General features: G+C 43.0%; 1 protein-coding gene across 2 annotated transcripts in view; it reads left to right on the top strand.

Annotated features, from left to right (window-relative positions):
- Positions 1-4,032: 4,032 nt before the first annotated feature.
- Positions 4,033-14,910, top strand: part of Ncbp3 (nuclear cap binding subunit 3) — a 29,262-nt gene continuing 18,384 nt past the window's right edge. Inside the window, exons 1-3 of one of the 2 annotated variants that reach the window (XM_051180057.1) lie at positions 4,033-4,260; positions 6,298-6,363; positions 9,580-9,685. In XM_051180057.1, the coding sequence (XP_051036014.1) occupies positions 4,075-4,260; positions 6,298-6,363; positions 9,580-9,685 (358 nt within the window). In that variant the 5' untranslated portion in view covers positions 4,033-4,074. The remainder of the gene's footprint in view (positions 4,261-6,297; positions 6,364-9,579; positions 9,686-14,910) is intronic. The other variant, XM_051180058.1, reaches the window with a different exon arrangement.

The following is a 14,910-nucleotide window of genomic DNA, read 5'->3' as shown; positions in this document are numbered from 1 at the left end:
ATAAATGTACCTCAGGGAGCCCTGGTGCCTACCAGGGGATGGGATGTCTGCAGGCTTTGAAAGCTGCAGACCCTTTCCTGGTCTCTGTTTCCTCATTCACTCAGCCTGTATGATGGTTCAGCTGGGTATGTGGGCTGGAAGCTACTGATGGGGTTCCAGATTTCCCAGGGGACACATACCTCAGGTTACAGAGTTCTCTTCATTATATACAGATGAGCACACTCCAAACAACTTTTGCTTTCTTGAGTGCAGAGTATGGCCACTGGGGAGCCAGGTGGTGCCGAGTCCTGAGTGCCTACTGAAGACATGATCAGTACAAGGCTGGACTAGGCCTCTGAGGTCTCAGTGAATCTTTTTTTTTTTTTTTTTTTTTTTTTTTTTGAGACTGGGTTTCTCTGTGGCTTTGGAGGCTGACCTCACAGAGATCTGCCTCTGAGTGCTAGGATTAAAACGTGCACCACCACTGCCAAGCGGTGTCAGTGATTCTTAATTCCAGGCTTAAATGGCCCTCCCTCCCTAACACCCTTCACCACCCCTCTTCCTGAATGTGTTCCAAGCTGACCTTAAACTTTCTGTGTAGCCAAGAATGGCCTTGAGTTTTCTCATCCTTCCTGTCTCTACCTTTGAGTGCTGGGATTACAGCTGTGTGCTATTATGCCTAGTTTATTCTGTGCTGGGTACTGAACCAGGGCCTTGTGTGTGCTGGGTAAGAACTCAGTTAAAGTAACTACATAGAGCCCAAGTCTTTATAATTGAAAGTCATAATTTTTTAAACTTTAACAGTATATATTTTATTTTACTTTTTTTATAGCTCAGGATAGCCCCAAGATTACAGGTGTGAGCCACCATGCTCAGCTGTGTGGGCATGTGCTTGTATTTAAGTATGTATGTATGTGTTCATGTGGGTGTATGGAGATTGATGTCGAGCATCTTCCTTGATTACTCAACACTTAGTTATTCCCTAAAGTTTTGTTTTTGTTTTGGTGTTTTGAGATAGGGTTTCTCTGTATAACAGCCCTGTCTTGTCCTGGAACTCACTCTGTAGACCAAGCTGACCATGAACTCAGAGCTCTGCTTGGGTCTGCTTCCTAAGTGCAGGGATTAAGGCTGTGTGCCACCATGCCCAACTTCTAAAGATATTTTCAATTTGTTTTAAAATTATGTGTATGTGTTTGTGGGTGGGTTTGTTTATGTGAATACAGTGCATTCAGAGGTCAGGAGAGGATACCACATTTCTTAGAGCTGTGGTTGTAGGCAGTTGTAAGTTGCCTGATATTGGTGCCAGGAACTGAACTTGGGTCCTTCAAAAGAGCATTATGTACTCTTAACCAATGGAGCCATCTCTCTAACTCCCTCCACTTTATTTACTTACTCACTTTTTAGACACTTGGGTCCTCTGTAAGAGCGTTTTGCACTTTTAACCACTGAACTATCTTATCTTTAGTTTTTGAGACAGGCTGTCTCAGTGAACCTGGACTCCCAGATGTGGCTAGGCTGGCTGGTCAGTGAGCTCAGGGATCTGCCTTCCTCTGCCCGCCTCTCCCCCCAGCACTGGGGGTTTTAGATGCTCACCACTTTGCCAGGCTTTTCATGAACCAGGTCCTGGAGGAACTTTACCAATTGAACCATCTCCCCGGCCCCATTAATTGTAACTTTTTGACAATTATTCTTTACCACCTCCAAAATTCTCTGTGGCTTCACTTCGTCAGGCTACACCATGGACAGGGAGCCAGAGTGACTTGGATGATCAAGTAGAGAAAGGTCAGGGCTGTCTGGGGAGCAGCCTAGGAGCTTAGTGCTGATTGCCCCACAGCCTCTTTGAACTGCAATACCAAATCCTTCTGAATTGAATCGTCAAGCTGCAAGACTCTCTAAGGAGGGAGACAGGCCTGTGTAGATGAGTAATTAACTGCTTCTGCTGCCTCTCCTACCTCCCACTCTATAGGCCCAGAGAGATAGTGTAATGGTGGGGTTCATGACTGTCACCCACAGCTGGCCATCCCAAACACAAACATTTCTTTAAAATATATACTTGGAAGCCAAGCGAAGTGGTACATGCCTGTAATTCCTTCTTTGGAGGTGGAGGGAGGAAGATTAGAAATTCAAGGTCATTTTCTGCTGCAAAGAGAGCAGCCCACCAGTGCAACATGGCAAGATCCTGCCTCTAGACAAGAGAGCTGGGGATATAGCTCATTGGTAAAGGGTTTTGTTAGAATGCTCAAGTCTCTGGGTTCCATTGACAGTACAGAGAGAGAGAGAGAGAGAGAGAGAGAGAGAGAGAGAGAGAGAAACACATTCTGTTCTGCCTACCTAATTTTGTACTTACTTTTGCATTACATTCAATCAAAGCTATCCTTTTAAGGAATTCCATCTTTGTCCCATGGTGTAGGCCCATTTTAAGAAAAACTTGGGTGTGCTACACCACTTCTGTTGAACCTTATACCACATACAATTAGCTCATTTAGCCCTTGCCTTCTTCCCTGGAGGTGTATGTTGTTCTATTTTCTAATGAAGGGACTGAGACTTGAAGGTTAAGAGACATGCCTAAGAATACCCTGGTGTGGGACCCCAGTCGTAAAGCTAGGGAACCAGCATTGGATCGAAACAAGCCTTCTGATTGTGGGTGCCAGTCAGGAGGCCTTGACAGCCCATGGGACCTCTGACAGTGGAACCAGTATTTATCTCTAGTGCACAAATGGACTTTGGGAGCCTGTTCCCTATGGAGGGTTACTATTTCAGCCCAGATACACGGAGGAGGGCCTAAACCCTTCCCCAAATGATGTGACAGACTTTGATGATCCCCCATGGAATGCTCCACTATCCTTGGGGAGTGGGGGTGGGTGGGTTGAGGGGGTCGGTGGGAGGCATGGGAGGAGTGTTTCTAATTTAAAAAAGGAAGAAAGAATACCCTGGTGTGTCTGATTCTTGTGTTTTTCTGTTTTAGAAATAGAATTTTCTATTTCTAAATGTAAATGTAAATAGATTTTTAGGTGCTCAGATATGCCATGGCCTTGAGAGGCAGGTCTAGAGAGGACCTAGACTTAGCTAAAGGTGAAACAGGAGGAGACAAAATCAGCACTCATTACAAATCAAGAAGCCCTTCTTTCCCAGCCATGATCTTATTAAAAACATTGTGAAGTCTTTGATGGGTAGAGGCCCCAGAAGCGAGAAAATGGGGTCTAAGGTCTGTCTCTGTCCTTTGGGTAGATCACTACTATCTTGGAGCTCTCTCCCCCTTTAAGAGAGGGTCTTCTGTCACTTAGGCTGGCCTCAAGCTAGCTATGTTGGAGGATAACCTTGAATTCCTAATCCTGCCTTTATCTCCCAAGTGCTGGGAATACAATCGTGCACCACCATGCCCCGCTTAAATTTAGGCAGGGTTTCACCTTGGAGCCTTGGATGGCCTGGAACTCACTAAGTAGATTAGCATGGCTTGGAAATCATAGAGGTGCACCTACCTCTGACTCCAAGTGCTGGGATTAAATGCATATAACCCTATGCTGGAACCCGGTCTTAAATTTTTTTGACTACATGAGATGTCTCAGGAACTGGAAGACTTGACAGGGACAAGGTTCGTAAAGGTTCAGATCGCCAAGAGATGATAGAGTCTGTATAGTTCATTCTGGGCTCTGAAGCCCGATTGTCGAGGTTCAGATCCAGGTAATCATTTAAATAGCCTATACCTTGAGAAAACTCTGCCCCAGTTTTCTCTTACGTGAAATGAAGTTCGTAATACAATCTTATTCGTAGAGTTGTAAGGGTTCAAGTCTTGGAAGTATTGGGCACATAGTTGCTCAGTAGTTATGAGTGTGGTCCTCAAAATGTAGGTGTTTTGGAACCTCAGACGATGCCCCTCCTCCGTCTCGGTTTGGCTCCGCCCCCTCGGGAAATCCCACCCTAGGCCGGCCCCAGGTTCCCGGGCCACCCAGGGGGCGCCAGAGATAAGGACAGCTTTTTGGTAGAAACGGGTGACGCTCTGGCTGATGGCGGCGCTCCTCTGTGGTTAGCGGCGGCGGCGCTCTAGGAGGCGGGTTGTGAGGGGCGGGCTTTCTGTGGTGCGGCCGGCTGGCAACTATGGCGGCCGTTCGCGGCCTGCGAGTGTCTGTGAAGGCAGAGGCCCCGGCTGGGCCCCCGACTTTGGGGCTTCCGTCGCCCGAGGTGGACTCCGGCTTGGAGCGTGGCGAGCCGGAGCCCATGGAAGTGGAGGAAGGCGAGCTGGAAATCGTGCCGGTGCGGCGCTCGCTAAAGGAACTGCTCCCGGTACGGGCGAGGGGCGGGGGGTCGAGGAGGAGGTCGCCGAGCGAGTGTCCCTTGCGAGGCGGGGAGGTGGCGGACCGCGGCGCTGGCGCAAGTCCGAGAACCCGGAGAGGGGCGCGAGCGCCGAAGGGCGGGGGCCGCGCTTGACCCGGAGAGAGCCGGAGCGAGAGAAGGGACACCCGGGCGCCCGCCCGGAAATGGGTGCAGAGAGCGCTGGAGGAGGCGCAGGGCGGCGCGAGAGTTGGGGACACCCCTCTCGCTGCCCCTCGGTGTTCGGCCGGTGGCCCGGAGCGATGAGCTGTGTTCGGCTGGAGATAAAAGGGAGCCGCGGGCGGGAACAGAACCTGGAGCAGCTCTGGAAGGAAGTGTTAGGTGGCGCTGGCATCCAGGTCTCCAGCTGGGTCCTGCCCCAGCGGAGTTAGTGGCTGTTAAACATGACTTTCGCTCGTCGCTTGAGAGGGCCAGACCTGTCAAGCAGCAGACACTCGTGTGTTGGTGTTGTGGGTGAGTGTCATCATGTCCCCGCGCACCTTCACTGCACCTACTCGGTGGTGCCGGCTTCTGATGCTCAGGGACAATTGATCTATGTTTTACCACAGTGGGTATGGGGACTGTTTTGCTTGTGGTTTGGTAGTCATGTGCCCTGTTTTTAAAGCTAGTCTGAGGCCTGGATAGCTCGATTTTCTCACACAACATGACCCCCCCCCCCCGCTTAATTACACGATAACAAGTCTTACTTACACATTTGACGTTATGAGTTAAAGGCTTAGATAGTGATGACAAATGGCAATTATTTTTGTAACAACACAACAGCAAGTTTCGTATTTTCCCACATTATGTCTAGATTTTACTTCATTTGTAACTTAGCTGATACCCATTCATTTGGTTTAAGTATCAACCCCCCCCCCCCCACTGTGGGCTAGACATCATCCTAGGTGTTTAAGATTAGACACCCTCTTGGAGTTTGCCCTAGTAGGGGACACAAATAGATAAGTAGTTTCCTTTTGTGTTAAGTACTATGGAGAAAACACATCCTGTTAATAGAATAGAAAGTACAGAGACCAGACGGTGTGTGAAGCAGTCCTTGTGTGTCTAGGTGCATAAGGAAGTCCCCTGAGATAGTCAGATTTAACCTTAACCCTGCATGACAAGAAGGGGCAACCGTGTCAGTTGGAAGGGAGCATTTCCTAGCAGGGAGACAGCAAGCACAGCTCCTCTGAGTTAGAAACAAGATTGTTTTGTTGGAGAAATGTTGGGATACATTAAGCTCAAATGGGAGAGTGGAAGTCAGACAAACAGGCAGACAGCATAGGACTAGGCAAGGCTCAAAGGTGTCTAAGGTATTGAATGCAAGCTGAGACTTCAGTCCTCACTATCCGAGTCCCCTCCTTTTTTCATTGTATTGGGCTGTATTTTTCTCAGATCTAGGACTTCATGCATTTTTGTGGAGTCATTTGCTCCACCTAGTGGCATTTCATGGGGAATTTGTCCAGTCTGGGTTGGGTAGAACTAAGTGACTATCTCGTTGTTTTTTTTTTTTTTTTTTTTTTTTTATTGAGCTGTTTATCCCCCCTCCCCACCTCTCCACTTCCACCCTTCCCCCTGCGCCTCATGTTCCTGATTTACTCAGGAGAGCTTGTCCTTTTCTCCTTCCTAGTCAGACCCATGTATGTCTCTCTTAGAGTTTCTTTGTTACCTAGGTTCTCTGTGGTTGTGGCCTGTAGGCTGGTTGTCCTTTGCTTTGACTCTCTCATTTTTAACATTTTTCACAAATGCTTTAAATTTCCCTTTCTATAGATAATGTTCAGTTGACAGATTTACTCAACATTTTGAACAGGTTCCTGTCTGGGGTCTGGAGAAGACTTTTTGTTAGAATTGTTTATTGCTAATGTGGCGTCTCAGAGACGGACTTCCTGAAAATACAGGTGTTAGGGTGGAGAAGGGCTGCTGGAAAGAATGACTTCAAAAAGGGCTGGATATCAGACTGCCTTTCATTGTGGATTTTTCTCCCAGAATTTCTCATCTTTCTTCTTCTGTTAGGACACAAGCAGAAGATATGAAAACAAAGCTGGCAGTTTCATCACTGGAATTGATGTTACCTCCAAGGTAAGACAGACCTGATTATTCGGTTTGATAGGCAGACAAAATTAATACTTGGTCCTTAGAGTTTACAGGGTAGAGAATATTCTTTGCCTACTTTTTTATTTTGTTGTGTATATATAGCATATTATCAAATATCTACCCAAGGATGCTAGAAAATATTCTTTGCCTACTTTTTTCTTTTGTTGTGTGTATATAGCATATTATCAAATATCTACCCAAGGATGCCCTTGTATATCCTGAAGACATCCAGGCAGCATTTGTTTGTATCCATGAAAAGATAATCACTATACTAGGATGCCTGTGCTTAACCATTTTCAAGAATGAGCTTGCACTGGGAATGCTTATTTTAATATTATATACGATGTATATGTGTGTATGTAAGAGTGTGTCCATGATATAGCACATACATGGAAGTTAGAGAATAGCCTCAGGTGTTGGTTCTCATGTCCCATCTTTTTTTATTACTAGTATTATTAGTAATATTTTTTTAGATATATATGTATATATATGTATGTATGTATGTATATATAGATGAGTGATTTGCCTGCATTTGTGTAAGTGCACCACATAGACCTAGTGCCTGAGGAGGTCTAGAGAGGGCTTCAGATCCCCTAGAACTGGAGTTTCAGATAGTTGTAGCTGCCCTGTGGATATTGGGAACTGAACCTGGATCTCTGCAAGAACAGCCTGTGTTTTAAACTGCTGAGCTGTCTCTCCATCCCCCTCCTATCTTGTTTTTGAGGCAGGTTTCTCTCTCTCTCTCTCTCTCTCTCTCATTGTTAGCCACTATATCACATACTTTAGGCTACTTGGCCTACAGGCCTATCTCATATCTGCCTCCTATCTCCTGCTCTGCTATGAGTGCTGGAATTACAGACATGTGCACAGTGTCTGGCTTTTTCCATGGATTCCAGGAATCCAGATTCAGGTTGTCAGTCTTACGTGATAAGCACTTTTACCCACAGCATCATGCCATGTTCCTGGCCTCAGGAATATTTACTTGGATACTTACTTGCACTCTTTAAAATAATGAGTTTTCTTTCTACTATCTATAAAAATATTAAAAGCACCCAACGTGTAAATAAGCCCTTGGCACATGTCTATTCCTGACTGGTTGCCAACATAGAAAATTGGGTTTTCTAGTTGTGTGTGTGTTTAAGCTTTAAGGGCCTTGCCAACTGAATTATTTCCAGCATCTGACAATATTGCCTTTTGCTGAGTGTTAACATTGTACCATTTTAGTTGTAATACCTCAGAGTGAAGCCTCTTATTATCCATGTGATAAACAGTAAATTGCTTTAATTCAGTTCAGACCTTTTTTCTTCCTGATCTAACTGTGTACAGTTCAATTTGAAACAAATTTTCAATTTCAACTATACATATTTATATTACATATAAAAATTTTTTTTTCAGGTTATTTTTGAAACAGGGTTTTTCTGTATATCCCTGCTATCCAGGAATGCTCTCTATAGACCAGGCTGGCCTTGAACTCACAGAGCTCTGCCTGCCTCTGCTTCCCAGAGTGTGGGGATTAAAGGCATGTGGCACCCAGCTTCAATTCCCCTGTCCCAAGATAGAATTTCTCTGTGTGACAGCCATAGCTGTCCTTTAACTAGCTCTATAGGCCAGGATGGCCTTGAACTCACAGCCTCTGCCAAGTGATGGGATTAAAGGTGTGTGCCACCACTGTCTGGCTCTCAAATTATATTTTTTGTTTTGTATGTATATCAGTGTTTTGCCTACATTTATTATGTGCATGCCTGGTACCTGTGGAGGTCGGGAGAAGGTATTGGATCCCTGGAACTGGAGTTACTGACACTTGTGAGCTATACTGTATGGGTGCTGGGAACTGAATCCAGGTCCTCTATAAGAACCACTAATGTTCTTAACTGCTGAGCCATCTTTCTAGGTCCAATTTAAATTTTAAATAATAATCTATATCTATATATTGGATGTTTAAGAACAAGATTAAAAATAAGTATGTCATACTTGGCTTTTTATAGTTTCTCTGTCTCAGTTTATTTCAGATTACTTAAAGGCCAAAAGAAAGCTGAGCATCTTCTAGTTGAGAAAATAGTACAGAGTGAAAATGTTCTCATTGTAATTAAGAAGTAGACTGCTCTAACCCTACATCATTTTCTAGTACATGAAACAGGTACCTGGGGGAAAGGATTTTGTACTTAAATTGTTCCTAAAGGATTTGGCTAGGGAGATGGCTCAGTTATTAAAGTGCTCTTTGTAAGCATGAAGACCTGAGTTCAGATCTTTAACACACAGGTAAAAAACTGCATGGGAGTGTGTTTGCATCTGTAATCTCAGCACATGTTCCTCCTACACACTATAGCACACACACATACACACACATGCTAACAAAAGTAGATTGTTGTTTGTGCTAGGAAGACTTCAGGGTAAAAACAAGCATAACTATTAGGAAATAACAGAAGCATTGCTGCTTCTTCAGTGCCACAAGCTTTGTTTAGTCAGACCTTCAGTTGATTACAGTTAGTGAAGGGTTCTTGAATTTATTTTCACTCTTGGAAGAAATCTACAAAGCTGATTTTTTTTTTTTTTTTTTTTTTTTTTTTTTTGCAAAGTGTCAATGTGCTTTGTCACTTAAAAATGAAAACAGGCAATTCCATGCCCATAAGACTAGAATAGAGAAGACAGTGTTTTTTGCTCTGGTGTTATTTTTAAATGGGGGGTGTGGCTTTTAGGGAGTGGGCCAATAAAGCAGACATAATGTGGAAGAGCATAGTAGGCGTGATTACCCTGTGCACAGACATCGTAAAATGATATGGTAGTTGTGGGGTTCCTAGAAATAGTACTGGATCAGATGTGCTCTTAGCTAGTGGAAATATTTTCTCCAAACCTTTTTCCACTTTTGTATCTCCATTTCTGCACTAGGAAATTTGAGAAGCTGAGGTTATTTGTTGTAACTTCTTGGCATGATTGCTGATATACATGAAGTATCAGAAAGAAAACTTTATAAACAAGTATTAATTGAGTTCCTACTATGTTCTGGGTGCAGTCATAGGCTGTGATAGAATGGAGATGATTTCAATAGGGCTACTGTAAACTGTGCATGTCCAGGTCACTGCAAAACACATTCAAGACACAGGTTGCTTATTTCTTCTAATTTACTTTAAGGTTGTAACATGCAATTTATGATTTAGCCTTCCTCATCTTCCTTTTACCTCTTTGACTTTTTTGTTCTTCTAGGAAGCAATTGAAAAGAAAGAACAGCGAGCCAAGCGCTTCCACTTTCGAGCAGAAGTAAATCTTGCCCAGAGAAATGTAGCCTTAGATCGAGACATGATGAAGAAAGGTACAATATGTTTGGGGAAACCACCTTTTTCATATTATTCTTAGACTAACTTTTCTCTGCTATCACTTCATGTTTCTGGCTTTGTCCTGTATGTCCAGTCCTCATCCAGATACCCATCACCTGTGTAAAGATGAGATGCTGTCAGAAGTTTCTCGGTTAGAGCTAGAACAATGAAACAAAGGTCAAGGGAGGCTTGTGTCAGAGTTGAGATGTGCTTCTCTGCCTCTGTGAACCTCCTCATCATCTGCTTTCATCATAGTGATGATAGTTGGCCTTTCTTTGCTTTTAAGAACAGTGGAAGTGTCCCACTGTGACACTTTCTTTTAGGGCAATTGGAGCACTTTGGGAAATGGTGGGGACTTTTATAGATAGTATCAATGTATAGTATATGCAGATCTTCCAGTAATTATTGTCAAAAAGACCTAAACCAATTACAATCTATTTTATTAAGGTATTTTGCTCCCTAGAACACACAGCAAGGCAGTTGATAGTGGTGGGTTTTTTTTTTTGTTTGTTTGTGGTGCTTGGTGCTGAGACACCTTGGTGTAAGCCTAAGCAAGTCAGGTCACCACATCCTTAGCCCAATTACTCATTTTTTGTTTGCTTGCTTGAGGCAACATCTCATGCAGCCCAGACTGGTTTCAAACTGAAGATGATTTTGAACTCATGGTCTTCCTGCTTCTACCTCTGGAGTTCTACGATTACGGGGTAAACCATACTCGATAGCAAAGCAATTTATAAAAAGGGAGCATTTCCCTGGAGTGAGCCTGCATTCTTAATATTACCTGCTAATCTAAATGTATGAATACAAAAGGCATCTCTGTTGTACTTACAAATATTGGTATTCCTAAAGGGCTCAGGAATCAGCCTTCTTAATGCATGTTGAAGCTCTGGTGCTATTTGTGTCCCTTTAGTCCTGCTTGGTTGATGAAAGCAGAAGTTCATAAACCTGATGGATGGTAGAAAGAGTGGCTGCTATTTGTTGGGAACCTGTTTTCTTATGGAAGTGGGTTAAGCACATTATGTATTTGTTTTTCATAGTAACCCTCTGAGAAATATATTATTATCTTTATTTTACAAAGGAAGAAACAAGTTGTAGAAGTTTAATGCATTGCTCAGAGCTATTGAAAAAAACCAGGATTTCAACCTAGGTTTATCTGACTCTAAAGACTTACACTTTACTTAAAAAAAACCAAACCAAACATATTCTTGTTGTGTGTGTGTGTGTGTGTGTGTGAGAGAGAGAGAGAGAGAGAGAGAGAGAGAGAGAGAGAGAGAGAGAGAGAGAGAGAGAGAGAGAATGAGTGGATGTAGCACAGCCTGTGTGTGGAGATCTGAGGATAACTTTAGGGAGATGTTTCTTTCCTACTTTGTGACTCCTGGGAATCAAACTCAGGTGGTCAGACTTAGATGCAAGTGCCTTTACTCTCTAAGCCATATTTCACCAGTCCTATGTTTAACACTTAACCTTACTTTTAATACTTTTGGTCTATTGGTATAATTTTATATATGTGACTTTTATATGTAATGAGTATATAATTCCATAGTTCTAGACCATGTCACTCTTTAGTCAGTCCTAGTGGGACAAAGTAGTGTGTGTGCAGAACTGGTTACTCTTCTTTCAGCATTCTGAGTTTGAGTTGAGAATGACGTTAGTTTTCTTGCAGGCTCTGGGGCTCTAGGCCTAAGTGGATCTCAGTATGAGGAAAAGCCCTGTGAAGGCCAGGAATGGCTGTATAGCTTCTCAGTCATGGACTAGTACAGTGTAGTCCTAGGAAGACCTTGGACTCTTCTCACAGCTCAGCTTTGAAAGCTCCATGTTTTACCGCACCTTTTTCCTTCTAGTCCCAGTCATACTTGGCCATGCTTTTCTCTCTGCTTGTTTGTCTTCCATGAAGCATCACTGATTTTGTACTCAAAACCCCCTCCTCTGTTGGTGCCTTTAGGGTCACAAACCCTCATGGAATCTAGTACCGGTTCTTTTGTGACTGGGACAAGTTACTGAACCTTTTTAAGACTCATATTTCTTGTCCACAAAATGAGAAAACAATACCTATGTTATTAATAGGATTGTTTTGGGATTTAATTTTAGTCATATGGAAAATCAATCAGAATCTTAAGTTTCTGCCTAGTTTTTGTTTTGCCTTAGGCAGAATCTCATGTAGCCCAGGCTAGCCTTAAACTTTGGTCTGCCTGCCTCTGAGTTTATTGGTTTGGGCCAGTATGCTCAGCTTTGCAAGCATTGCTTGAACATTAGCTGGGGAATATTGCTTATTTTATAGTGCAACTTGAAAATGAACCTTAGGCAAGATGGCCTAAATGATGTCCTTGAACCCTGGGGAATACTGCCATCCATTTAAGCTAGAGTTGTGCATAGATAGGGTTGGATAAGCCTTAGAAGTAACTATTGTTTTTGTATATCCTAGGTAATTTCAATGTGGAGTCAGGATTGGACAGGATTGGGAACCATTGGTTTTGAGTGAAAGTTTTAAAACCCAGTTATCTTGGTTCACACTCTTTTTGTAGCTCTGTAGCTTGGACAAATTGTCTAGCCACTATGACCTCTTGGAAGACAGACAGAATTGTCAGAGTCCTACAAAACGTCGTAGCTCTTTGGTGCTTGACACATAGTAGGCGTCCAGTCCAGTTGATGTTAATTATCTGGCATTCAGCTGAGCAGTCCAGTCTTAGGGGAATTGAAATAAGTATATTCACACTCACAAGTACACCAGATGTCATGCAGTTTTTTCTTATTAATATCAACAATAATACCACTATTAAATGCTTACTGAATTGCAGTTGCTCTGCTTTGTGGCTAGTTTATTCTTTTAGCAATTCCCCGAGGGTTTTACTGATGAGAAAACTGAAGTGCTGAGAAGTTGAGAAACTTGCCTGAGGTTACACAGTCATGTCCATAACACGGCTGTGCTTGAAGGCTGGACTGACTGGAAATCTGTGTTCCTATTTTGCTAGCATTCAAGGATATAACTTGAGACAGGCTGTGTCTATTATGCTTCAAAAGGGATTTTCTACTTTTGGATGTCTTGTTGCTAAATAGCTTTGGTCCTCATGTCTCTAGGATCAGAGCTTTCATGGTTGGGAAGAACCTTCTAGGTCATTTAAACCAGCTTCCTTCCCAATACTTCAGGCCCTTTGGCATCCAGAGATTGTGTGAGAATCATGGGGCAGGCAGCTTTGTTTTAGGATATTTCCCTATGTGGAACATTGCTCTCCAGGAATTTCTGTCTGGTAGTTGCTGCATGACTCCTAGGGAAAACATGTTAAGTACGTTGCTCCTTTGTACAATGACCATTCATGTGATAGAATATGGCTTCACTTCCCCTTCTTTTTTTCTTTTGAGACAAGGTATTAGAATAGCTCAGCTGGTCTAGAACTCAAAGAAGAATCTAGGTTGGCCTCAGGTGGTCCTCCTGCCTTAGTCTTTTAAGTACTGGGTTACTCGTGTGAGCCACCTCATTTGGCCCTGAACAACTTTCTTTTGTATGACACGTCTTTCTGGTCTCCTGTCTCTCTCCAGTTTCTAAATGTCCTACCTAAGGTGCTATGTAAACTCTGGATACACTATATGTATTGAGTGGCAGTCTTGTTGTTCCTTATCCTCTCCCTTATGCCAGTCATGACAGTAGACTTGTCTTCAGCCCAGGAGTTATTTGAACTTCTGAGCCTCTTCTACCTCCTGAGTGATGTGCTGTGATTATAGGGTTGCACTATCACATCTTTTATCTGTTATATGCCTTTTATCTCTTTTAACTGTCTTCCTTTCTGCATCTTCTCCACCTTAAATCCATGTAGTCTCTTTTTCTTGATCCATTTGTCAGCTGAGTTGAACCATGTAGTTCCATCTCCTGCAGAGAAAAGATGCACTGTTTTCCTGGACTGTACACATTGACTCTTAATGAAACAGCGTCCTTGGTATTCTTTGAATTTTGTTGATTTAGTAATCTTGTCAACAAACAAACACCAAAACCATGAGTCTAGTGTGGCATTTTTCTTACTAAACTCATGTCATTTCTTACAGAAAAGGTTTGGTGTCTCAAGAAATTATAGATGCTGCTTAATAAGCTGATGTTGTTAAATTTCAGACTGACAATAAGCTTTGCAGTCTGTGATTTGGGAATTTCCTCTTCTCTACATCAGTGTGGGGTTAGTCCTTCTCAAGGCTTCAAGATACTTCTCTTTCCCTGCTCCTTTTAGAGATTATTGCCTAATTCTGAAGTCAGCATGCTGGGATGTAACTCTGGACTGGAAGGTCTGACTCTATGGAAATGGCTCTTATGCTGTTTTTCTTTTGTGTTTCTTGTGCTATCAGTGGAACAGCAAAACAGATCAGCAGTTTTGCCTCTTCTCTCTTGGAGCAAACACTTAATGAGAAAGAAAGCTGTCAGCACCTTCTCGTTGTTGTTGTTTGTTTTTTGAGACAGAGTCTCACTAGCTATGGCTGTCCACTCATTATGCAAACCGGCTAGCCTGGAACTCACAGAAATCACCTGCCCCTGCCTCCTGAATGTTGGGATTAAAGGTGCCACTATACCCAAGTAGCTTCAGCCCTTTTGATAGGCCCATTCATGCTGTTGTGGAAGCATGGTCTTCATTAGATGTTTGACCAATCACTTTTACTCACTAAGGAGTATTTGGAAAGTGGAGTTAGATGACAAGTTACCTGCAGTGTGCCCACACTCCATCATTGCCAAGTTGATGTGTGTTTGCTAATAGTCTTTTTGGGAATGGGCTTTGTTTCTATGTTTCCCTTTGTAGAGTTCTGCTTCCTAACAGTCTAGCATCAGCATTTTCTATCACTGTGTGAATGTTTCCCTTTGTCATTTGTAATTGACCCTTTCCTCTCCCGTGCATGTTTGATAGGTTGTACTCACCTCAGTGCTAATGTGGCTTTTGTTTGTTTGTTTGTTTTTGTTTTTCGAGACAGGGTCTCTCTGTGGCTTTGGAAACTATCCTGGAAGTAGCTCTTGTAGACCAGGCCTGCTACACAGAGAGACCCTGCCTCGAAAAACCAAAAGAAAAAAGAAGCCTTTTTTTTTCTTCTTTCCTTCCTTCCTTCCTTTTAACTTTTTATTTGTTCTATGTATTTTACATTATTATCTTGATCCCATTCATTTCCCATCTGCTCTGTACGCCCCCCCCAAATAAAACAAAATTTAAGAGAAAAATGGGAAAAAATAAATTTCATCATGGAAGCTGCAGTGTGA

Source organism: Phodopus roborovskii, unplaced genomic scaffold, assembly GCF_943737965.1.
Source record: "Phodopus roborovskii unplaced genomic scaffold, PHOROB, whole genome shotgun sequence".
Classification (NCBI taxonomy): domain Eukaryota; kingdom Metazoa; phylum Chordata; class Mammalia; order Rodentia; family Cricetidae; genus Phodopus; species Phodopus roborovskii.
The sequence above is the reverse complement of the archived record's forward strand: the minus strand, read 5'-3'. Positions and strand labels throughout refer to the sequence as shown.